The sequence below is a fragment of the Eumetopias jubatus genome, unplaced genomic scaffold, assembly GCF_037043125.1.
Source record: "Eumetopias jubatus isolate StellerSeaLion01/CBP00866 unplaced genomic scaffold, mEumJub1_p1.0 scaffold_8, whole genome shotgun sequence".
NCBI classification, from domain to species: Eukaryota; Metazoa; Chordata; class Mammalia; order Carnivora; family Otariidae; genus Eumetopias; species Eumetopias jubatus.
Genome location: NW_028274814.1, coordinates 130,127,268 through 130,150,654, shown reverse-complemented (window position 1 = coordinate 130,150,654; position 23,387 = coordinate 130,127,268). Strand labels below are relative to the sequence as shown.

Below are 23,387 nucleotides of genomic sequence, written 5' to 3'. Positions count from 1 at the left end.
CCTCAACAGACACAAACAACACACGGGTGGTTGCCAGAGGTGGGGATGGGGAGTGGGCAAAATGGGTGAAGGGGGTCAAAAGGTGCACACTTGCTATAAAATACGTCAGCCGTGGGGATGAAATGCCCCACATGGTGACTTTGGTTCATAATACTGTACTGAACGTTGGAAAAGTTGCTAAGAGAAATTTAAAAGTTCCCATCAAAAGAGAAAAAAAACATCTGTGGTGACCGATGTTAGCAAGACCAAAAAAAAAAGGAAATGGCGAAACAAATTAAGGCATTATCCTCAGGCCCAGAGAAGTCTAGAGCCAGAGCCAAGGCCACAGAGCTGTGGGTGGCCCAACCGGAAGAAAACGGGTCCACAGAATCCCAGAACATTCACTCTTAGTGACTTCGCTCTAAGGCCTAGGGGGAATGCATGTCCCCAAATCCCAAAGGCCACTGGAGTCTCACCACACTGCCCCGTCACTTCCTGGGCACTTTGCTGCCACTTACCCTAAACACAACCCTGCAAAGCAGGGGTGGCATCCCTTCACAGATCAGGAAACTGAGGCACAGGAAGGTCTGGTGACTCAGCCAGTCGGAGGCAAACCCACGCCCCCCCCCCCCCACAGGTTGCTGAGGCACAGCGGGGGGGCCGCCAACCCTCCGCACTCTCCGAGGCATTTGCACACGGGCTGGGGTCCACTGGCAATGTCGCCACTGCCAGAGGCCAGAAACTGGCTGCACCGGCCCCACGGACCAGTTCAAGAACGCGGAGCCCGGAACGTAAAGGCCTCACCCAAGAGCCCGAGTGGCAGACGCAGGTCAGAAAGCCCGTTCGGGCCGGCTGCAAGGCCGGTCCTTCGCCCACACCTGCTCTGCAGGGATGGCAAGATGGGGGCAGCCACAGGCTCCCCAGAGCAGAGCCCACAGCGTGCACACACATCACGGCTTTATTAGTTCCACAATCTTCCAAAGCACATCTCCTGGCCCTGCACCATAAGCAGATGCCCAGAGGCAGCAAGGCAGGCAGAAAGTTCCTTCCTTGGGGGCAGCTGGGGCCCCCGGCACTGGGGGGGAAAAGGGGGGAGCACAGGGAGCATTTCAAGATGCCAGTGGCGAGGCAGAGGACAGCGACGTCCCCGGGGCCGGGGGGAGGCTCCAGGGGGCGGGAGGGGCGACGCGCAGGAGGCCTGGGCAAGTCCATGGGGCCGCGGGGGCTCACTTGAGGCGGTAGAGGACCTTGCGCTGCATGCGATGCTGGATCTCGCCCCGTCGTAGCATGAGCTGCAAGACCTTGTGGATGGCGTGCTCCGGGTATTTCTACGGACACAAGGCCAGATGCGGGAGCGTGCCTCCCGAGGGGGCCCCAGAATACCCTGCTGGCTCACCGTCTGGGCTCTCCTATCCTCCCTGCTCCCAGAGAACATTCTATTCTGGTTTAGAAAAGGCCTTCACACCCGTCTCCGTCCCTCCTAAGAGCTCCCACATCCTTAGCACCTTCAACATGCCAGGCACTCTTCTGTACATCAACTCACTCCCTCCCTGTGCAGCTAGTCCGGTGATTACTCCGGTGTTACAGGGGAGGAGCTGAGGCCCAGAGAAGCGAAGTCACTTGCTCAAAGTCACACAGCAATTAAGTGGCAGAGCTGGGACTTCAACGGAGTCCACCTGACTCCAGAACCCAAGCTGCTGACACCCTAAACTCCTCTAAGCCTCAGTCCGCTCGCCCACAGAATGGGCGTGGTCCCACCTACTGCCCGAAAGTGCTCTTAAGATTGAGGCAAGATGACGTACATGAAGAAGAGCTGAAACCAGAAACTGGTGGACTGTTCCTGTGGTTTTAAAGACCACAAGTTCTCCACAGCATCTAGAAAGCCCCACTCCTCTCTCTCTGGGGTCAAGAGCATTGTCCTCCATGAGCTGGACGGCTCACCCTCCTGGCTCTGCCCCTGCCCCCAGCCCCATAAAAGCCAGGCAGTGGGGGGAAGGGATCGATGGGAAGGGCTGGGGGAGACTGTCTGTGGTTCTACCAGAACGCCAGCACCCTGTCCTCTCCCCTAATGGCACAGATAACTGCCCCCTCCCCAGACTGAAGCAGTCCCTAGGGCATGAATGACAGGAACAGGTCCAGGACAAGAAACAGCTGCCCTGTCCCCATCCCAGGCTTGTCTGTTGAGCCACAGGACACGGCTGCTGGGTAGGTGGGAAGCAGGCTACGGGAGTGAGCAGGAGACCCCCCCCCTGCCCCGGCCCCGCTTCCAGGCCCCAGGGAAGGCCTACCTGCTTGGTGAAGTCCTGGATGATGCTGTGCTCGGACACCTGGGAGCCGATGGCAAAGCGGCGCTTAAGCTGCTTCTCGATGCGGCTCAGCAGCTCCTGGTCCTCCTGGCTGGTAAAGCCCTCCACCCCTGTGGGCAGAGAGAGACAGCTGGGTGGGAACGGGGTGCCACGGATCTCAGTCTGCCTGTGGTGGGGCAGAGACCTGGAGAGACAAGGCCCCTGAGCCAAGAAAGAGGACTCAGAAGAAAAACTTGAAAAAAAAAAGGGGGAACAACATGTGGGGGACAGCGCAGGCCTGAGCACATGGCTCAGCAGAGCCCTGAAGCCAGGGGATGAGGCACACCTGTGCGGAAGGACGCTCTAGGCAGAAGGAATGGCGCGTGCGGGGAGGGAGAAACCTGACTTCGTTAAAAACCCAGTCCAGGGGATGGGGACGTGGCCAGACCAAGGGTCAGGTCCTGGGGACCCCTAGGCCATGGCACGGGTTTTGCTTTGATTCTGGGGGAGCAGCCAGTAGAGGGCTCTGAGGAGGGACAGGAGCTGACTTGTGGGAACACTGGTAACACAGGTCTCCGGCCGGTCAGGCAGCAGGGACAAAGTTCCAGGAGAAACAGATCTCAGACAACTGAAGCCCCCCGTGACACACGAGGGAGGCAAGGCACCCCAGGGAGCCCGGGCCAGCAGGAGGCTCCTGACTCCCAACTACTGATGCAGGGTGAGTCTCTCCTGCTGACCAAGGCCTACAGACAGATGCCTTGGGGTTTCAGCTAAGGAGAGGGTGGGGCATAGTCAGCGAAGCCACTGGGATGGACTTCAAGGCTCCAGGTTGAAAGGGGTCTGCAAGGCAACCTCCTACACAGCCTACAAGGCCCAACTCAAATTCCACTGTCCCAAATCACACCCGACCTCCATGCATCAGCATCCCAGAGAGCTCTCCGTTAGCAAATGTCTCAAAGGACAGAAATCTCCTCCTGGGCAGAAACAGTCTTCGCCAAGGGGAGGGTGGGAGTGATCCCTCTCACCACCCAAGGTACCAGCCACACCGGCCCTTGAACCTGCCAAGACTGCCCCCTCCTTGGAGGCATGGCACTGAGCCTTCCCTCTACTTAGAGGGTTCTCTACATCCCCCCCCGCAACACACACACACACAGAGCCTTACGTCCTCATTTCACACCACTGCCTCTATGTCACCTCCACAGTGAGGCCGTCCTGACCAACCCCCTGATGGGGAGGCATCCAATCCTCCTCCAACACACCTGGCCTACCAGAATCCCTCCCCCCCGGACTTTTGACTGCCTGAACCTGATCAATCTGCCTTTGCTCTCTCTCCCCCCACCTTAGAATGAGAGACCCACAAGGCAGGGACTTGGAGATCTATTCCCTCTTAAACCCCAACACCTGGAACGGCATCTGGCAAATACCACACCCCACTGGGTGAAGGAATGGATCTATCTCAGGAGAGCCTGGCACACAGTCAGTGCTCCAGAAAAATCTGTTGGAAGGCTGAGCCTGAAGCAGGCAGTGGGACTGACAGCAGTTTGACCGACACCGGCCTACGGGTTGAGAGATCTGCATTCTAGCTAAGCAAACGGCCATCCTGGCACCACGAGAAGGCCTCTGAGTGTCTGTCTTATTTCTAAGTGCCCAGCTGGCTTCTGGAAGGCAGCTGGAAGTCGAATGAGGGAAAGAGCTTTGGAAGCGCTCAAAATCGTTATGAGCTCACAAGCAGAGTGCTAGCGTTCTCAGACAATGACAAAATTACAATCCTTAACGATTAACAGGGTCCAGACGGTTGCGTTCAAGGGTCTGGAAGAGAAGCTGCTGCTTCTCATCTGGCAGGAAAATGGCTGGGGGCAGAACGGGGAAGGGCGGCTGACCACCAAGAGGAAGCTCAGAGACAGTGGGCAACCACACAGGATCAACCAACGCTCCAGGCCTCCGGGATGGCGCCCGGCCCCCCGGGACCCTCGGCCCCTGCCCCCGCGTGTGCTCACCTGACAGAGTGCCGGACAAGGCAGCGTCCAGCGTAGACACCTGGAAGAGCCGCAGAGCCTCCTCCACGTCGGCCTCCGTGGCGAAGGGCTGCAGCTTCATCTTGCTGAGGGCCTCGGCGATGCGCACGATGGCCTCCAGCTGCCTGCACGGGAGTGACGGGGTGGCCTCAGCTCACTCCCCGCCCCCGACCCACGCAACTGTCAGGGAGGTGCCTGCCCAACGTAGGAAGGCCATGGGGAGACTGCCTGCGGTCCCCATGACCCGTCTCCCTTTCCTCCTCAGTAATGGAACCGATTTTGACTCCAACACGTGGCACCCAGCTAAACACATTTCCCGGCCTCTCCTACATCTAGCTGCGTCCATGTGACTAAGGTGTGACCGAGAAGTTCTAAGTTCAAACGTTTTGTGGGGATTTCAGGAAATGTCCTGAAAAGATAGGCCCTCCTTCTCCTTCCTCTCCTGTCACCTGGACTACAGAGGAGAAGGCTGACGTCCCAGCAGCCATCTTGGACTATGAGGACGAGCCCGAGTTGCCAATGACTCTGAGGAGCCATCACACCAGTCCTGGACCACCCACCCTCAAACATTTTTACATGAGAGAGAAATGAACTTCCAATTTGCTTACTCTACTTTATTTGGGTTTTCCATTACATGCAGCCAAATTCACTTCTAACTCATCAGTGCTGGCAGCACGATGCAGCCCAGATAGGTCCAAGCTCCTAATCACTATACTCTACTGTATAAACGCACAAGAAGAGAAATTAAGAACTATGAAGACAGGTCCAGAGAAGGAAAGCAACTTTCCTACAGTCACACAATACGCCAGAGTCTAGGAGCCAGGTCTCGTAACTCCCATGAGCTACCCTCAGGCTTCCCTGCAATGAGGGAAGCCAGACAACAAAAGTCACAAAACAGGGTTCCAGGTTTTCTCAACCTTAAAACAAGCCAAGAAGTACGTATAATCAGAGAGACCACTGTCTATACTCCCAAAAGCCGCCCTGACCAACAGCCCATACTACGGGCCTAGACTGTGGTCAGCAAGGGACCCTGGCCCAGGGCTTGCTAGGCACACCCTGCTTTGTAAACCAAGGCCCATCCAGCCCGCCTGGGTCTGGCCCTCCCGCGCCTGCTCACCGCACGGTGATGGGGATGTTGGACCGGCGGTCGATGTCCCGCTCATGCTGACGGGCTCCGCTCCGCATGATGATATACCGGTTCTTCAGTTTCTCTGCGGCCTCTGCCGACAGCCGGGGGCCACACTTCCTGCAGGACGGTGGGGGGCAGCTGTCATACGAGGCCAGGAAGGAATCTGGGGGCACCCACCGTGTCCCCCAGCCAAGTGACAGTCACTCATTCAGGGGAATGCCGAGATCACCTAATCCCACCCTCATTCTGAGGATGAGAAGACAGAGGCCAGAAGGAGGGAGTCAACTCCCCAACGCCGCCCAGGACGTGGCATCAAGGTGGGGCGAGACAGCTGGGGCCAAGCCCCTGAAGACGGGGCCCTAAGGATTCAGAACCGGGACAAGGACCCAGGACTGCTGGGCAGTGCAGTGCTCGGGACCCCAGAGGAGGGAGTGAGTTCAGGACCCACCTGAATACAGCACCTCACTTCCCACTGGAGGGGTCCCCAAAGATTCCCTGCCCTCAGTTTCTACCTCCAAGAGACAGCTGAGGGCGCGTGCAGGCTCTCGGCGCGGGGGCAACAGCGTGGCCTCTGGGGCCGGGTCCCTGGGTTCAAATCCTGGCTCTGCTCCCTCCCGCTTAGGACCTTGGACGAGTCACTTAACCTTTCTTTCCCTCCACTTCTCTGCCTCAGCCCCAACTGTAGAATGGCTCACTACAGCACCCTCAAAGGCTTTGGGACAGGGCGAAAGCTCAGTTACACGTGAAACACTCAAGAGGAATGCCTGGCACGGAATGGTGACTATACGCATGGTTACTGTTACTGGCAATCTGCGAGCGAAATAAGACTAGAAGTCACACACACACACACACACACACACACACACACACACACTAGAAGTCGCAGCTGTCACTGGCAATCTGCGAGCGAAATAAGACTAGAAGTCACACACACACACACACACACACACACACACACACACACACACACACACACACACACACACTAGAAGTCGCAGCTGTCATTTCCTGAATGTTTCCTCGGTGCAGGGCTCTGCCAAGCTCTCAATCATCTGTGCAGTACTCGGGAAGACCCCAGGCCACACCAGAGGCTCAGAGGTCACCCAACTTGCCCCAGGTCACACGGTGGGGGCGGACGTTACCCAGAGCCCACAGTCACACTGTCCACACTGCAGTGCCTCCCTGCACGGGAGAGTCCCGGGGGTCCGTAAGACCGTCTATTGCCAACACCCTTGTTTTAGCAATGGGGAAACAGTCCAAGAGCCACAGAGCAACCTATGCGAGGTCAGAAAGGAGCAGAGCCAAAACCGTAAGAAGGGCCCCATCTCAAGCACCCTGTGTGAGAGGCAGGCCCAGGCTTCAGGGTTCTCTCCCCCAGGAGAGCTGGGCCACCCCACTCCCGCAGGGCCCGTGTCCAGGACTCACGCACGGCAGTAGGCAATGAACTTCTTCAGCTTGGCCAGGTCAACCTCACCCTCCACGGCCTGGGTCTGGGTCAGTGCACTCACGTGCAGAGTGATGACGTGTTTGGCCAGCATCTGGGGGGGCAGAGGAGACACTGGGTCAGCCCGCAGGCCCTCCTGAGCATAGGTCCCAACGCAGAAGTTGTGCAGACAGGGAGGGAAGCTGAGAACTCATGGAAAGGAGGACGCCCCTCTTTCCTTGTGAGCTCTGAGCTGATTAGACAAAATCCCACCGCTGCCAGGGCCTTATCTGCCGCCCTAAGGAGAGCAGCTGCCTGCGAACAGGTCTCCAGCAAGGGAGGCAGAGCAGAGGGGCAGAAACAGAGCCCTGGATCCAGGTGGGCCTCACACCTCTAAGCTTGCCCATCACATAAGCCATTCTGTTCCTTCAGGGACGTTCTGACCGGAGCTGGGGTTCTATCACTTGCAAAGGTCAACTCCCTTGTTTCGTATACAAGGCGCTGAGCCCCAGGGAGAGAATGATTTACCCAACGGCGCAGCACAGCCCCGGCAGGAGGCAGGACTCTGGACCCCTAGTCCAGCGTTCCCTGCAGGCCGCAGCCCTGCCCCGCCCCGGGCTGCCCGCTTACAGGCAAGTCTGATGGGCAGGACTTTGCGCCAAGCCCCTTGTTTACCCTCCCCCAGAACTGTGGGCCTGGCTCCCGCGGCCCCAGCCAGCGCCAGACGCACCACATCCCTCTCCTCATTGTGCTCGTCCTTGACGATGAAGATCATGTCAAAGCGGGACAAGATGGTGGGCATAAAGTCGATGTTGTCCTCCCCCTTCGTCTCATCCCAGCGACCGAACACCGAGTTGGCGGCAGCCAGGACGGAGCAGCGGGAGTTGAGAGTGGTGGTGATCCCAGCCTGAGAGGAGAGAGAGCGGAGCAAACAAGAGAGATGAGAACCCAGGCACGCGTGTCTCCCGTGCATACACGAGTCCCTCCCATGCATACGCTCGCACGGGCCGGCTGCTGCAGCCAGCAGAGACCGGGCCCGATCGCGGCCCCGGGCCAGCACCCTCCACGTGGCCGGGCCAGGCCAGACGGCAGCCGCGCACCTTGGCTATAGAGATGGTCTGCTGCTCCATGGCCTCATGGATCGCCACTCGGTCATCTTCCCGCATCTGTGTGGGGCAGAAACATCTGTGAGGCCCGGGCGAGGGGGTGGGAGAGCGGGGCAGCCGAAGAACTACAGCAGCGACCAGTCCCAAGTCCCAACTCTATGCCTGGCCCACGGCAGGAATCAGGTGGCCTCTTGCCCTGGTGATAACGAGCCAGGTGGGCTTGGCTCTCCTCTCCCCTCTCTCCAGATAGGGAAACTGAGGCTCAGAGAGGTTCAACTACTTCAGTCTAATGACAGGCCCAGGACCAAACACCAGTCTCCAAATCAGAGGCAGTTTCTGCTGTCCCAGCCCAGGAGGCTACACCTCCGGCCCCATGACAAGGTGCCACCCACCTTTCGGCCACCACCTCACCGTCACACCCACCTTGTCAAACTCGTCAATGCAGACGACCCCCCCATCGGCCAGGACCATGGCTCCGCCTTCCATGATGAAGTTCCGGGACGAAGGGTCCCTCATCACTGAGGCTGTCAGGCCGGCCGCACTGCTGCCTTTCCCAGAGGTGTACACCTGGGGGACGGGGCGGGGGGGAGGGGGCATCAGGACATCATCCAGCTCCAGTGAGTCAAGGGCCCAGACTGATGTGGCTTGCCCAAGGTCACGCATCAAAGCTGGCTGCCGAGCCCAGAATAGAACCTGTGCTCCTCCCTGCGGGTGGGAAGGCCTCCCTAGGCACCAGTCTGGCCTGGTTCTCCCCCAGGTGGGCGTCCACGTGCACGGTCAGCGGAGCCCCACCACAGCCCTATGAAGCAGTGCTCAGGGGCCCGCTCTCAGATGAGCAAACTGCGGCCCAGAGGAGAGGAATGCCACACTTCCAGGAGGCCTGAAGGCCGGGATGGGGACTCCTGACTCCTAAGGAGAAGCGTCCCCCTCCCCAGCCCCTTGTCGTCTCTGTACAGACGCGCGTGCCACAAGCTGGCACCCTGGCAAGTCCAGTGTGAGGTGGGCTTAGAGTGTAAAATACACACGCTTTCAACAGTGCTTAAAGAAAGAGAATGTAAAGCGTGCCGTGGTGTTTATATCAACCTAGAGGCTAAAACAGTAACACTCTAGATAAAATATTAAAATTAGTTTCACCTGCTTTTAGTTTTTTTAACCAGGGCTGCCGGAAAACTGGACACCACCCCCATGGCCCATATAGTAGCACCTGCGGGTCTCTAGGGTCTCTATCACGCGGCTATGGCATGAACGCCTGGCACTTCTGATCGCCCAGACCACACCTCCCCCCACACAGCCCTGTCCTGCTGGGTCATCTTCGCCCCACTCTGAGCCCCCAGGCCCACTGATCACTGCACAGAGAACCCCACCTACCACACACTCGGGGTCAAATCCCTGTGCTTGCACTTACTCGCTATGGGACCTTGGGCAAGAGTGAGCTATTCTGTACCCCAGTTTCCTCCTTTATTTAAAGGGGTCACAGCACCCACCACACAGTGAGTGGAACGTTAGGCCAGCAAATCTACGCAATGCGCTGCAGGCAGTGCCTGGCCCTTGATCTTCGGGTGCTGACCAACGTCATGATTTAGCAGGTGGATAAACAGGAGCCTCAGGGAGATAAGGCAACCTGCTCAAGGCCGGCAGCCAGCTAGCTACTGGCCAGGCAGAGACCCAAAGCCCATGCTGCCTCTCAGGCCACGCACCGCCCCAAACCACCCCACACCTGCTGGTCCCCTTCCTCCTCTCTCTGCCATCCTGACCCGCAGCCAAGAGGAACGAGGGAGAGACTCTGGTGAGCCGGCCCACCACGGAAAGCCCAGGGACCAGGTGGCCTGGGCTGCAGCCTGCCCTCCTGAGGGGGCAGCTGAGCGGAGTGGCATGTCCCAGGCACTCACCCCTATGGGAGAGCACTTCTCCACAAACTTCAGCAGCTGGGACTTGGCCGTGCCCGGGTCCCCCAGCATCAGCAGGTTGATGTCTCCTCGGCGGGTGAGTCCGTCGGGGAGCCTGGAGGACAGGCAAGTGGGCCAGGCTGGGACTCGGGCTGGTCACGGGGAGGGCTGGCAATAGGCCCCACAACCCGCACCACGAGCCTCGGTGCAGCAGGCAGGCGAGGGCTCCGGGCTTGGGACCCTCGTTCACAGCTGTGTCCGGAGCCGCACCCATGGTAACGGTGGAGGAGAGAACTTGCCTCCAGGTCAGGGACGGCCAAGGACATGGCGCTCAGGGCCGGGTCACACACGTTAAAGGTCTGATCAGATAGCCCTCGTGGCTGAAAAGGAAAGGGGGGACCCCCAGCGGCCCGTGCACAGCACAGTGTGACCAGCACCAGATGGACAGGATCCTGGCCCCACTGATGTGCCTCTCAGCAAGTCCCTTTCACTCTCCATGCCCCAACTTCCTCACCCCCAAAGTGGGCTTGGTCAGAGCTTCCTCTGACAGTGACTGTGAGGGCTGGCTAGGTGTCAGACGCACGAAAGCGCTTGCAAGAAGGCCGGGTGCACAGTGAGGCCCAGTATGTGGTAGCTACTGGTAACGTTATCTTCCTAGCTCTACTACTTTCTAGTTTCCAAGACGACATGGGCTGTCCTGCGAGAGCTAGGTTCTCACCTGCCCTGTTCCCATGGAAACCTGGGTCCAGAGAAGTGGTGTCTCTTGCCCAAGGTCACACAGGAAAAAGCGGCAGAGATTTCATCTCTGGTCTCCAGTCTCCAAGCCCAGAGCTCTGCCCACTGCAGCTGCTGGCCCCCCTCCTCCAGTCCACCCCTAGTTCAGGTGAGGGGATCCCTCTGGGTAGGAGAGCATGGATTAGCCACCAGCCGGCTGACAGCAAGCCTCGGAGTAGGGGAAAGGGCCTGGAAGGAGCAGGCAAGGCTGAGGGTCCCGGGAAAATGAGAAGAACATTCAAGTCCTGACCACTGGCAGCCATCCTCCTATGGGCCAAGTCACCCCCCCCACCCCCAGATCCCCAGATCCGGTGGGACTGGACCCCCACCTCTTTCGGGAACCCCCAAACAGCAGGCAGGCGATGGCCTTCTTCATGTCTGTGCCCCCGAAGATGGATGGAGCGATGCTTTTGGAGATGACCTCGTAGACATTGGGGAGGGCGGCCAGGCGCCGGAACTCCTCCTCTTCCTGAGGGGTCACGGCCCCGGCAAAGCTGCGGCCTGGGCGGGCCAGGGAGGGAGGGCGCGTGAGTGCTGTGTGAGGCAGACCCTGGCCAGCCGGGTCAGGGCTCCCTGCAAGGCGGGGCCTCAGAGCCCAGCCGGCATAAGCCTGGGGAGACAGAGCCCAGCCCTCCCCGGCAGGAGTGGGCCTGTGCTTGCCATCCAGGGCGGGAGGGGAAAGGGGGTGGGAGGAGCTGGAGGGCCAGATCGTCGAGGCCCTTGAGAACCACCGGGAAGGGTGGGGACAGGGAGGCCAGGGGGCCTGACCATAATCCCGGAGAGAGACAGCAAGGGCTTGGCCCAGGGTATAGCACAGCTGGACCCCAAAGCCAACTCACCAGAGCCATCTGTGTCCACCTGGATGCCCAGGACACGGATGTAGGAGCTCCGGATGCCCACACCCACCCTATCACGGCCCCTGCTGGAAGTCAGGCCAAACTTCTTGATGGAGTAGATGCCCATGACGGTGACCCTGTTCCCAGGGACAACCCTGTCACACAGATACCTGAGGAGACAGGGAGGAGGGAGAAACAAAGTGAGAGCCTGGGGGGGGACAGCGAATCCCTGACCCTCTCGCCCACGCTGTCACACTCACAGTCCACCTTAGCATTTGGTACTCCAGATCTCTCCATCCCTCAGGGCCGCCCTCCCAGCATGCGTGGCTCAGCTGCCTACGGGATGGTGCTCAGCACCCTTGCTCATGGTGGTGGCCTGACCGTTCCCTGCCCTCAAGAGCTCTTTTGTTTTGCCGGTTGGGGCCCCAGGCCCCCCTCTCGGCTTGGTGCTAGCCCACCCCAGCCTTCAGAAGCCCCATCCCCATCGTATCTGCTGCCAGACTCGCCACGGGGCTCCCCTTGGCCAACTCGGGGGAAGCCTTCCTCCTCAGGCCCCCTGGCCTCTCTGCAAGGGCCCCCCCCCACCACCACCACCACCACTTCTGCCTCTTCGGGGCTCCACGAGCTCAGGTACATCCTGCCTCTGGACGTCCATGTCCTCTTTTCAAAACTAAGACACTGCAACAAGGAGTCTCCAAGTCGCTCCAGTGAGAACCAGAGTGGCGCGGAGGGCACACTGGGGCACGCATCTGCACTCTGCCATTTAGAAGCTGCGTGACCTCAAAGAAGTCACCGCACCGGGGCACCTGGGTGGCTCAGTCGTTAAGCGTCTGCCTTCAGCTCGGGTCGTGGTCCCAGGGTCCTGGGATCGAGCCCCGCCTTGGGGGCTCCCTGCTCCGCGGAGAGCCTGCTTCTCCCTCTCCCACTCCCCCTGCTTGTGTTCCCTCTCTCACTGTGTCTCTCTCTGTCAAATAAATAAAATCTTTAAAAAATAAAAAAAATTAAAAAGATGCAAACCATGTTTAAAAAAAAAAAAGTCGTCACCGCACCTCTCTGAGCTTGAGGGAAGGGGAGGGGGGCAGCGATAGAGTGACCGGACCTGCTCATACTGTGGGATCAAGTAAGGAAACAGACCCAAACGTGCTTTACATGCCAGAGTCACATCCCACAAAGGAGCGTCACTGTCACGGTTTCAGCCCTGAGAGGATCCTAGGGCGCCCCTTCCCATGCACCACTTTGTTTTTCTTCTTTATTTTGGAGACGGGAAGAGAGTATCTTCAGCAGGCTCCATGCCTGGTGCGGAGCCCGACACAGGGCTCGATCTCACAACCCTGAGATCATGACCTGAGCCGAAATCAGGAGTCACGCAGTTAAATGACTGAGCCTCCTCCCAGGAGCCCCTTCCCATACACCACCTCTTACGTCTGGATTAGACTGCATAGAGAACAACCTAACAAACACCAAGTACTTAATTTGTATTAAGGACCGGTACGAGACAGGTGCATTTTCCAATTAACATCTCCCGGCAGCCTAACTAGAGATTAAGGACGGTCATCACGTCCGTTTTACTGCTGAGGAAACTTGAGCCTTCGCCAGCTCACGTAACTCGCTACCGTCGGGCTCCTCCACACTTCCACCGTTACCGACAAAGCTAACAAAAGCTCTGGACCCACTCCTCAGGAAAACACGCAGCACGGAACACCTGCAAGCACATCCAGCTGCGGCACCCCGGTCACATCTCCAAGCCTTCCTCCCAGGTGGCCACGGGAGGACCAGACCCCAGCCGAGCACCTCTCCTCTTTCCCAACCGTTCAGCAAAATCCAAGGAACGACGTTATCAGAAAGCCCCAGGCACGGGCAGGGCAGGGCATCAGGCAAGCAGAAGCTCTCCAAGCTGCAGCTGCAGGAACTCTCACGACAGGGCCCGGGCTCCAAGCTCACGAAGGCATCAGCCTCCCAGAGTTCCGGGGGGCTCTGGAACTGCCGAGCGGGGGCTAAGTGCCTTGCCGATTTCGGGAAGACAGAGCGAGCGGAAACGTATGGGAAGCACCGGCGTTCCAGTGAACAAGTGCTCCCGACCGAGCCATCCTCTGCTCCCACCGTGCTCACCGGGCCTCGGCCAGCGCCACCCGCCCCCGCGGACGCCCACCCCCAGCCCCAGCCCTTGCCCGCTTCACCTGTCACAATAGAGCTGCATGTGTCTGGGCATCTCGCCATGAGGCACTGCGTCAGGCAGCTCCTGCAGCTTGAGGGTCTGGAAGTCCACACACTTGCACTTGTCAGGCATGATAAAATATGGGTCCAGTGGGCACTTGGGGCGCCCGGCTTGGTCCCTGTACGGGGGTGGGGAGGAGGAAGGGTCACCAGAGCTCCCCTGAGAACCCGAAGCCCAGGGAGCCCATCCCAGGAGTCGGCACCAAGACCCGGCCAGCAGCAAGTCGAGGGTCTCTGGGATAAGCCTGACAAGACCCTTAAGAAGAGGGCAGCTCTGCGGGGGACCACGAACCAGACCAGGAGTGCAGAGGTCTGCTGCAGGCCTGGCTCCTCCATTAATTTATGGGACACAGACAAGTCACGCTCTCAACCCCCATGAGGGTCTCAGTAGCCCCACAGGGAGAGGGACCAACTCACCAATGACCTCACGAAACCCCCACTCAAATCCCAGGATCTCGTGGTGAGGGTCTGGGCACCTACAGACCATTCTCAGGGTCTAGGCCTCTCTTTACCTCCAAGCAAGGGAGTCACGGTTCAACTACCGTAACGGTGTTATTGCAAAGCACTCAGTCCGTGCCAGACCTTGTTCTACAGGCCAGGGACCCAGCAGGAACAGAAGTCCCTGCTCTTACGGGGCTCACGTTCTCGTCAGGGGCCGGGGAGACTGAAAAAAGCCAGCCGACAAATGGCTGAGTGACAGAACGACAGCAGTGCCCCATGCTGTCGGGTGGGTGGGGAAGAGTGACCGGGTATGCGTGCACCGAGTGTAAGATGGAGGAACCTCTGGGAGATGACGTTAGAGAAAGCTGACTGAAGGGAGACCAAGGACTGCGGAGGGCAGAGGGCAGAGGAAATAGCACGTTCAAAGGCCCTGTGCCAGAAGTGTGCTCAGTGATCCCAGGAACAGGAGCGAGGCAGCGAGGCTGGGCCCAGAGAGCGCGAGGAGGACCACGGAGGGCCGTGCCTGCCAGGACAGCGCCTGGCTTTGGATGACATGGGAACGACTGGGTCACCTGCAGGACAAAGAGTCCTTTCCACCAGCTGCGGGGTGGAGACGAGACTGAGGACGACCACTCCAAGCGAGGGAGCACAGCAGCATGGAGCAAGGCAGACGTGCCCAGGTGGTGAGAAAGAGCCTGATTCTCTACGTGCGATCTTAGGAGCAGAGCCAAAGGACTTCTCAGTTGTCTGGATCCAAGTAGGAAGAAACACTCTGAGACCGAGGATTTGGGCCTGAGCACCTGAAAAGATGGTGCCTCCAACTGGGGTGCAGGGGAGGTTCTGAGGAAGGGGAGATCTGGGGGTGGGATGGAGGTCAGGTCTGTGTGGGGTGGGTTCAAATCTGCAACGTCCACTGGACACCTACATGGGGACATCCGGCTGCCGGCCGGCAGCTGGATCCAACCCTGGAGTTCAGGGGAGACACATGTGTGAGTGTCCTCTGCACGTGGACCATCTTTAAAGCCCGAGATCACCCAGGGAGCGAGTGCAGAAAGAAAGCAGCGTAGCTAAGCCCCAGAGCACTGCAACATTTAGGTCAGGAAGCTGAGGGGGACCAGCAGAGGCCAAGGAGCAATGTGAGAGAGGGGGCAGGCCCTTCAGATCAAGGGTGGAGATCATTTCCTGTAAGGGGCCAGAGAGCAAACCTTTGGTCTTAGGGGCCAAGAGGCCACATACTCTTCGCCTCTGCAGAGCAAACGTGGTCCACGGCAATGTGTAAATGTGCAAGCGTGCCATGTTCCTGGGCCAGCCGCCCCAGCAAGCCTCCAGACAGACTCATTCCACTGGACTGCTTTTCCCTCCCAACCCTGGGTTCCCCACAAAGACTGTCTGGGCGTCCTGGTGGGGACAGAACTCGCCAATGGAGGATACCAGCCCTGAGCCCCAGCGCACCGGCCTGTGCCACTCCCACAGGACACGTGCCCTGCTGCAGGCCGGTCCTCCCCCTTCCCCCGTCTCCCCCCAGATGTCACCCCCCCACCCTAGCCGCTGGGCCCCGCAAGGCCCACTCACGTGTTGCACTTCCTAGGCAGGGCGTAGCCCTCCAGGCCCGGGCGCATGGCGATGTTGCTGAGCGTGTTGCGGCAGCTCCGGCACTGGATGGAGATGCGGGTGGCCTTGGCGCGGACCCCGGACGCCGAGATGATGATGCCAGGGATCTTCACCAGGTGCGACATCATATCCGACTGCAAAAGAGCCATCAAGAGCATGGTTGGTTAAAGGGAGACAGGGACAATGGAGATTACGATAAAAAACTCTTTTTCTGGGGTGCCTGGCTGGCTCAGTCGGAAGAGCATGTGACTCTTGATCTCAGGGTCTTGAGTTCAAGCCCCACAGTGTGCGTGGAGCCTACTTAATTTAAAAAAAAAAAAAAAACCTCACACTTCTAGAAAATCTTTTTCTAGTGCATGCTGAAGTATTTAGGGACACAGTGGCACTTCTGTAATTTACCTAAAATTTAACAAGTTCGCCTGGGAGGCTCAGTCGGTTAAGTGTCTGACTTTGGCTCTGGTCATGATCTCGGAGTCCTGGGATCGAGCCCCACACCAGGCTCTGCACTCAACGGGGAGAGTCTGCTTTCTCCCTCTCCCTCCGCCCCTTCCCTCGTTCGTGGGTGCGCATACTCACTCTCTTAAAAAATTGAAAAACAGTACTTTACCGAAAAAAAAAAGAAATAGCAAATAAAGCAAAATGTTAACCATTAAACCCAGGTGAAGGTATGTGAGATTCGTTCCACTATTCTATTTCCGTGTGTAATTTTCCATTAAGACAAAACAAAAAACAAGAAAAGTTCCTTTCATCACTTTCTTCCCGTTCCCAGTGGCTTCTCTGGGACGGGCAGCCTACGGGTTCATGCAGCCTGGGACATGGCGGGCGGAGAAGGAAGGAGGCTGGCCCCTCTGCGACACGTAAGGGCAGATGGGGACTGCCATGACCCAGGGACACAGAACTGTTGGAGCCGCCGCAGAGCATGGTTTTTTAGAACACAAGCTACAAAGCTGCAGGTATCCTGGCGCTCCAGAATCCCGAGCTGGAAAGGACAGGGGTTGCCTCAGCCCCTCCAAGCCATCCCAACAAGTGACCCTTCTAGAGGGGGATCCTCCCAGATCACAGGAAACCCATCAGCTGAAACAGGCCGTTCACTGCGTCCTCCAACAAGTCTGAGAGTAGGAAGCGTGTCCCTGGGGGGAGCTGAGGCTTGACTCCCTGACCAAACAGCTGGCCCCCCAAAGCAGGTCCAATGCCACTTCCACAAAGAGGCAAATGCGTGACACTGAACTCGATTCCAAACATCATCACGGAGCCCCTCCCTGGTGCTGGAAAAAAACAGATAAAACTCACAAGCTCCAGAGCCCACCACCCTGCTTCTGGAACCACCTGCCATCGTGCAAAACAAAGGCGGCCTGACAGGGGCCCCAAAAGAGCTGCAGGATGTAGGGACACAAGCAAAGACCAGAGCATGCCCTCTGCGTGCAACACATGACGAGGAGGTGCCATTAGCTAAATGGGTGACACGAGGGCCCCATTGTGGAGCGCGCCGAGCAAAGGCATGTGCATCACTTCCCTAGATTCTAACAAGAGCCCCACGACAACCACTAACGTCCTGACCAGCATCACTTCCCGCTCACTGCTCTCCTGCTACTTTATCAATTCTCCACGTGGCAGCCAGAAGGACTGTTTGCAAATGGAATCGGCCCATTCTACTTAAACATCTGCTGCTTTCCTACTGTGCTTCCTACAGAATCCAAGCTCCTTTCCATGGCTGGAGAGGCCCTGGCCCTCAAGCCTCTTCCCCCTTCCCCCAACCCTCACGCTCACTGGGGTCCGGTCACACTGGCTTCTTCTTATTCCATGAAGCATGCCACTGTCCCTACCTCATTGCCTTTGCACCTGCTTCTCCCTGAGCCTGGAATGCTCTTCCCTCGGGCTGTCATGCAGCTGACGACGCATCACTCAGACTCACTCCAACATCACTTCATCGGAGGCCTCTTCTGACCACCATCTACCTCCCTTGGCCATTGTCATGTTTAGCTCGTTCCGCTTTTCTTCATGACTATACATGGCTCCTGAAGCCATCACGATGTCCCTTACCTGGCTCTCCCCTCAAAAGCTCTGTGAGAAGCAAGTCCCATCCGTTTACAGTCAGGGTCTAGCCCAGCACCTGGGGCGTAGCAGTCTTTAGTATTTGTCGATTAAAACAAATCAACACCAGGGGCACCCCTGGGTGGCTCAGTCAACTGGACGACTGACTCTTGCTTTCAGCTCAGGATCAGGTCATGATCGGTCCCCACTCTGAGCTCTGTGATGAGTGGGGAATCTAGTGTGCTTGTCTCTCCCCCTTGCTCCTCCCCCCACGCATCGGCTCACTTGCACTGGCTCTCAAATAAATAAAACCTTTAAGAAAACATACACCTGGGGGCGCCTGGGTGGCTCAGTCGTTAAGCGTCTGCCTTCGGCTCAGGTCATGATCCCAGCGTCCTGGGATCAAGTCCTGCATCGGGCTCCCTGCTCGGTGGGAAGCCTGCTTCTCCCTCTCCCCGCTTGTGTTCCCTCTCTCCCTGTCTCTGTCAAATAAATAAGATCTTCAAAATAAATAAATAAATAAACAAACAAACAAACACACACCTGGATGACAGCTGGCTCTGTCGACCCCTCCTGCTTCCCGATCACTCTTTAGCCACGCTGGCTGTCCTTCAACACGGCCTTGAACATACCAAGCCCTCCTCGCCCCTCAGGCTTTGCAAGAGCTATCCTCCCCCTCCCTAGCGTGATCTCCCAGCTGTCTGCCCGCTCAGGTGGTTCTCCACCAAGGAAGCCTTCTCTGTCTTTCCCAGAGGCAGAGGACGACCCCCTCACCCCAATTTCCTCCACTGCACTTACGATCGTCTACAACCATCACGGGTGACATTCGCTGGTTTACTCAGGTGTCCCCCAACAGGAACTTGTTTAGTTCAACATTGTTTCTCCATGACCCGACTTGACGCCTTGTCCACAGGAGGAGCTCACTTGTCCAGTGAGTTAATTTTACCAGGGAAGAAACAGGCTCAGAGAGGCTGAGTGAGCTGCTCAGGGTCACACAGCTGGCACTCAGGTCTGCCCGTGTCTGAAGCTCCTACACACCATGCAGCAGCCACTGTCACCCTCCGACCAGCCTCTAAGTGGACCCACCTTGAGACTACGAATGCTGGATGGGCTGGCATCCGACTTGAGCATGACCTGAATGTCCTGGAGCACCTCCTCGCCCGTGGGCCGGGGCCGGGTCACCTCATCAGCCACCTCCTTGGCAGCTTCCTCTAGCTGGAGAAGAGGAAGGCGACAACTGTTGGTGACCAGAACAGGTGCCCAGCCCTGGGGGATTCAGGGATGGGGTCCCACTCACCAGCTGCAAGTGCTCGGCCGGCTGCTTGTACAAGTAGTCAGCCAGGTCCTCGTCGAAGCTGGCCAGGTCTTCCATCTCCACTTCGACCCAGTACTCCCCCAGATTGTAATGGCGCTTGAGCTCATCCCTGGTGTGGGAAGGTAGCAGGGTGGGGGCAGGGCAGGGTGCAAAGAAGAGGAAATCAACACTGGCTGAGGTGCACCTACACCCCATATTTGCCCGCACCATCACCACCACTACCCCCACTCCTCTTCCCAAACACACATCGAGGTCCAGATGGCTCTGTGACATAACCCTACGGAGGCTCCCTGCTGCCCATAGAGGCATCCTCCAAAAACAGCTCTGTGGAAACAGTCCACAAGATGGTTGAAGGAGATTTCAACACTTAAAAGACAGGGCTGTGTGCACCGGTCAGTTTGGGAGACTCCGTTCTTTCCCTGCAGGACTCCTGGAGCCTTTTAGTTTCTCTCAGAGACCAACAAAGCACAAACCTCAAACTTGGAGACCACACATAACAGTGTGTCTGTCTTATCAACCACCAGATGGACTTTTTACAGAGCATCCCATGGGACTATTGTCCCAAAACACACTTAGGGACCACTGACCTATGCTACGCAGAGCCCTCTCCTCAGACTCATCTGACCTCATCCCCTCCGACCTTATGTCCCAGGACCACACGGAACGGCCATCCTGGCCCAGAAAGCACCTTGCTATTAACAGGCCAGCCATACTCTCCACCCAGACATGCAACTGCTCCTACCAGAAATGCCCTCCACGCCTGAAACTCTTCTCTCAGCCGAGGGTCAACCTGGGCTCCTCTGAAAGCCCTCCTTCACTCCCCTTTTATGTTCTTCCTTTGAGGCAACTGTCACCTTGTAACTTATCTCTTCACCTCTATGCCTTGCCCCCACTGACTTAGGAGCTTCACTGACCTATGAGCTTCTAAAGAGCGAGCAGTACGGAGTCTCTTCACCTCCGTATCTTCAGTGCCTAGACACAATGCCTGGCACACACATGGTCGATGCCAGCTGGTACATGAATAAATGGGAGGCAGAACTGCTCCCGTCCATTTACTGATGACACAGAGAGTCCGTTACTTGAAGTCACTCAGCTAGTAATTGGCCACGCCCAAGCCTGGACCCACAAATTCACCTTTCTCTGCATTTTAAGGTGCTAGCGATAGAGGCTGGGCCTATGAGTATTCGGCATGATGCCACAGGTTAGACCATGACTAAGAGCAGGTTCGGTGGTTAGCCCAGCACCTGAACAGTGCCTGGCACACGGCAGGTGCTGATCAACAGAAGTTGCAAGACTGGAACGAATGTGTAAGTGAAATAGAAATAAATCCTGACAACCATCTTCACTTTCGGCACACGCAGAGAGTTTAGGAGACATCATAGAGACAGGACACAGGAAAACAAGAAGGACGTGAAGAGCGAGTCCTGGATAAAGAACCAAAGGGCCCAAGAACTTCTAGATGGTTGTTAGGGGCCCACTCAACAGGTGGCCACTCGAAAGTTAACTTCAGGTATAAAATGTACAAAACCAAATGTCACACCGGTGCGGCCGGGATGACGCTTCGGCTGGGACCCAAATCCTCAGACCTAGGACAGCCTCCTTCACCTCTCTGGGCCCGCGTCCCCATCCCAGCTCGAGGACACTAAAAGGCTCTGAGTGCAGACGCGTGTTCGCACTGGGTGTGTTTGCTCCTCACCCGGGAGTGTGCATGCCCACCTTCCCTCCGGGCCCGCCCCAGCCCGCACCTGTATTTGAAGGTGAAGCCGGTGCGGTCGGTGCCCACTCGGTACTGGCGCAGGAACTCCTTGAAGCGCCTCTGCAGCTGCGATTTGCGGGCCTGCCCCTCGTCGGCCGCGGTGTCCCCCCCGAAGCTGTCGCTGTAGAAGATGCCGAGGTCGTCGAAGCCCGACATGACTGCGCCTGGCGCGGGGACAAGCAGCTGGAGCAGGCCGGGGGCTCGCTCCCAACGCGGGGCGGGGGGACCCCGGCCCTCCCAGAAGAGAGACCCTGCCCACCGGCTGCGCCCTCAAGGGCGAACGCCTGCACACTCCCCGACCCCCACCCACCCCCAGACCCGCCGGTCTCACCTCCCCGTTCCCGCACTCCCGGGACCCAGGCACACAAGGACGTCCACACCCTGCCGCCGAGTTTCGCGGGAAAAACGAGACGCCGCGTTCGGACGCCGCAGCCGCTGCGCCCCGATTGGCTCGCCGGGGTCCCGCAGCCAGCGATTGGACCGCTCTGCGCCCGCGAGCACCGCCTCCCGGGCAGGCCACCGGAGCGGATTGGCTGCGGGGCGCATGACGTCATGCCCCTGGCCTCCTTCCGGGCTCCATTTTGCAGGCCGGACAATTTGGCGCGAAACTTCTGCCCCGGGAGGAAGCGGCGGCGGGGCGGGCGCAAAGATGGCGGCGGGGAAGCCTTCCGGTCCGGGCGGCGAGTGCGTGCGAGGGCTTCCCGTGTACACCCCTCGAGCCTTTTTACAAGTCTTCTGGGAAAATGACCGCCTGCAGAGCCAGGGCCAGGAAGATCTGGGGGTTCCAAAAGCCGTCGTCGCACCCGGCGGGAGCCCGCTGCCCTCTGCGCCCAGCCCTCCCTGTCACACACCCTCCTGACGTTGGAGATGTCAGAAATAAGTCAACGCTGGGCCCGAAATCGTCCCATCCTTGCGACTCAAGGATGTTTTCTTAGACCCAAAGGGTGATACCTTTTTTCGTTGTAGATTTCTCATCCCTTGGCAATGCTTAAAATTTGCGAAAATTCACGACCAGATACCCAGCCTAGCTTGAAAAACAGATTTGGCAAAACTCGGCGTTCTCCAGCAGCATAATCTCTCTTCCCTTCTTTTCCATTCCCACTGTCGAGGAGGAACAACTGGAAATTTTTTATCCCCTTTGCCACAGTCATGGAAACATTCCCGCGGAGTATGTAAAATACGTGTATTTTTTACAGTGTATAAAACACAAATGAATCTGACACTTGCTTTTCTCATTAATACTTCATGGAGGTTCCTCTGAGGACAGAACAGACTTAACTCATTCTATTTTTTTTATTTTTTTATTTTTTTAGTATTGGGGCGCCTGGGTGGCTCAGTCGTTAAGCCTCTGCCTTCGGCTCAGGTCATGATCCCAGGGTCCTGGGATCGAGCCCCGCACCGGGCTCCCTGCTCCGCGGGAAGCCTGCTTCTCCCTCTCCCACTCCCCCTGCTTGTGTTCCCTCTCTCGCTGTGTCTCTCTCTGTCAAATAAATAAATAAAATCTTTATTTTTTAGTATTCTCTGCACCCAACGTGGCACTCGAACTCAGGATCCCGAAATGAAGAGTTGCATGCTTTGGGGACTGAGCCAGCCAGGTGCCCAACTCATCGTATTTAACAGCTGATTCTCCATAGTATGAATAGAATACAGACTACTGGGCCATCTTCCTGTAAGTAGAATCAAGGTGATTTGTTTCTCTGTCTCTTCCCTCCCTCCTTTCTTTATCACTACAAGTAATGAACATTGATGTCCCTTTCACAGAAAGCTGGGAAGTAGGCTTAGGGTGGGAAGAGCTACAGCCATTCGAATGCCTGCTCTTGGCCAACAGAATCTCATAAACTGTGGCTCCTGGGCCTGGTTGCACTTTGGAATCTCTCAGGGAACTTTTCACAAACAGGATTCCAGAGTCCTGCCCCAGGTCTCCAGGCTCAGAACCTCTCCGGGTGGGGCCCAAGATCCCCCAGTGATTCTGACACCACCATCCATGCACTGGCATTTAGATACCCCTGGGCCCTCCACCGGCTGTGGGAGGTAGGTGTATTATTTTCATTTTGCCAGTGAACAAAAGGAGACGAGTGACTTGTCCAAGGTTCCAGGCTTGGTGACAAAGCCAGGACTGGGCACAAAGTTCTCCTGACTCCCAGTCCTCAGGTACTAGTGGTGTTAAGGAAACACTTTCTCTTCTGCTTTCCCACCTTCAGGGAGGGGTTTTCACTTGCCCAGATTGGGAAGCTGCACTATTAATATTTCAGTGGCTTTCATGACTTAGGCCGGGGGTGGGGTGGGGGGGAACGTGGGTTTTAGAGCTGCACAGATCTGGTTTACATCCTTCCTGCCCCCCCGAGTGGTAGCACCCCTCACGGGTTTGCTGTGAGCATTAAATGAGGGGACATAGGGGAAGTGACTCACACACACAGCACAAAAATCACTTAGCAAAAATCACAAACCCCCGATCACCCTCATTTCATAATAGGAGCTCATGTGGTCCAGTGTTGGCATTTTACCTGCATCTCATTTGCTTCTCAAGACAGGCAGGTGAGATAGGTCTCGCTGTATTCACGTTACAGGTGACAGAACTGAGCCCCA

General features: G+C 57.4%; 1 protein-coding gene across 1 annotated transcript; it reads right to left on the bottom strand.

Moving 5' to 3' along the window:
* Positions 1–919: 919 nt before the first annotated feature.
* On the bottom strand, positions 920–21,236 carry MCM5 (minichromosome maintenance complex component 5). The gene is made up of 17 exons (XM_028088601.2): positions 21,133–21,236; positions 20,791–20,965; positions 19,028–19,154; positions 18,817–18,945; positions 15,661–15,833; positions 13,611–13,766; positions 11,437–11,603; positions 10,927–11,098; positions 9,827–9,938; positions 8,361–8,504; positions 7,932–7,997; positions 7,562–7,738; positions 6,834–6,946; positions 5,397–5,525; positions 4,262–4,404; positions 2,268–2,395; positions 920–1,307 (listed from the first exon to the last, which is right to left on the bottom strand). The coding sequence occupies exons 2-17, from the start codon at positions 20,955–20,957 to the stop codon at positions 1,206–1,208; spliced, it is 2,205 nt and encodes a 734-aa protein (XP_027944402.1). The 5' UTR covers positions 20,958–20,965; positions 21,133–21,236; the 3' UTR covers positions 920–1,205.
* Between the last annotated feature and the right edge of the window lie 2,151 nt (positions 21,237–23,387).

Excerpts from the sequence above, each read along its gene's own strand:
- MCM5 (XM_028088601.2), bottom strand. The coding sequence starts at position 20,957 with ATGTCGGGCTTCGACGACCTCGGCATCTTCTACAGCGACAGCTTCGGG. Across the intron at positions 19,155-20,790 it reads GGCTTCACCTTCAAATACAG|GGATGAGCTCAAGCGCCATT; the intron begins GTGCGGGCTGGG and ends TTCCCACACCAG. Across the intron at positions 7,739-7,931 it reads AGACCATCTCTATAGCCAAG|GCTGGGATCACCACCACTCT; the intron begins GTGCGCGGCTGC and ends CTCTCCTCTCAG.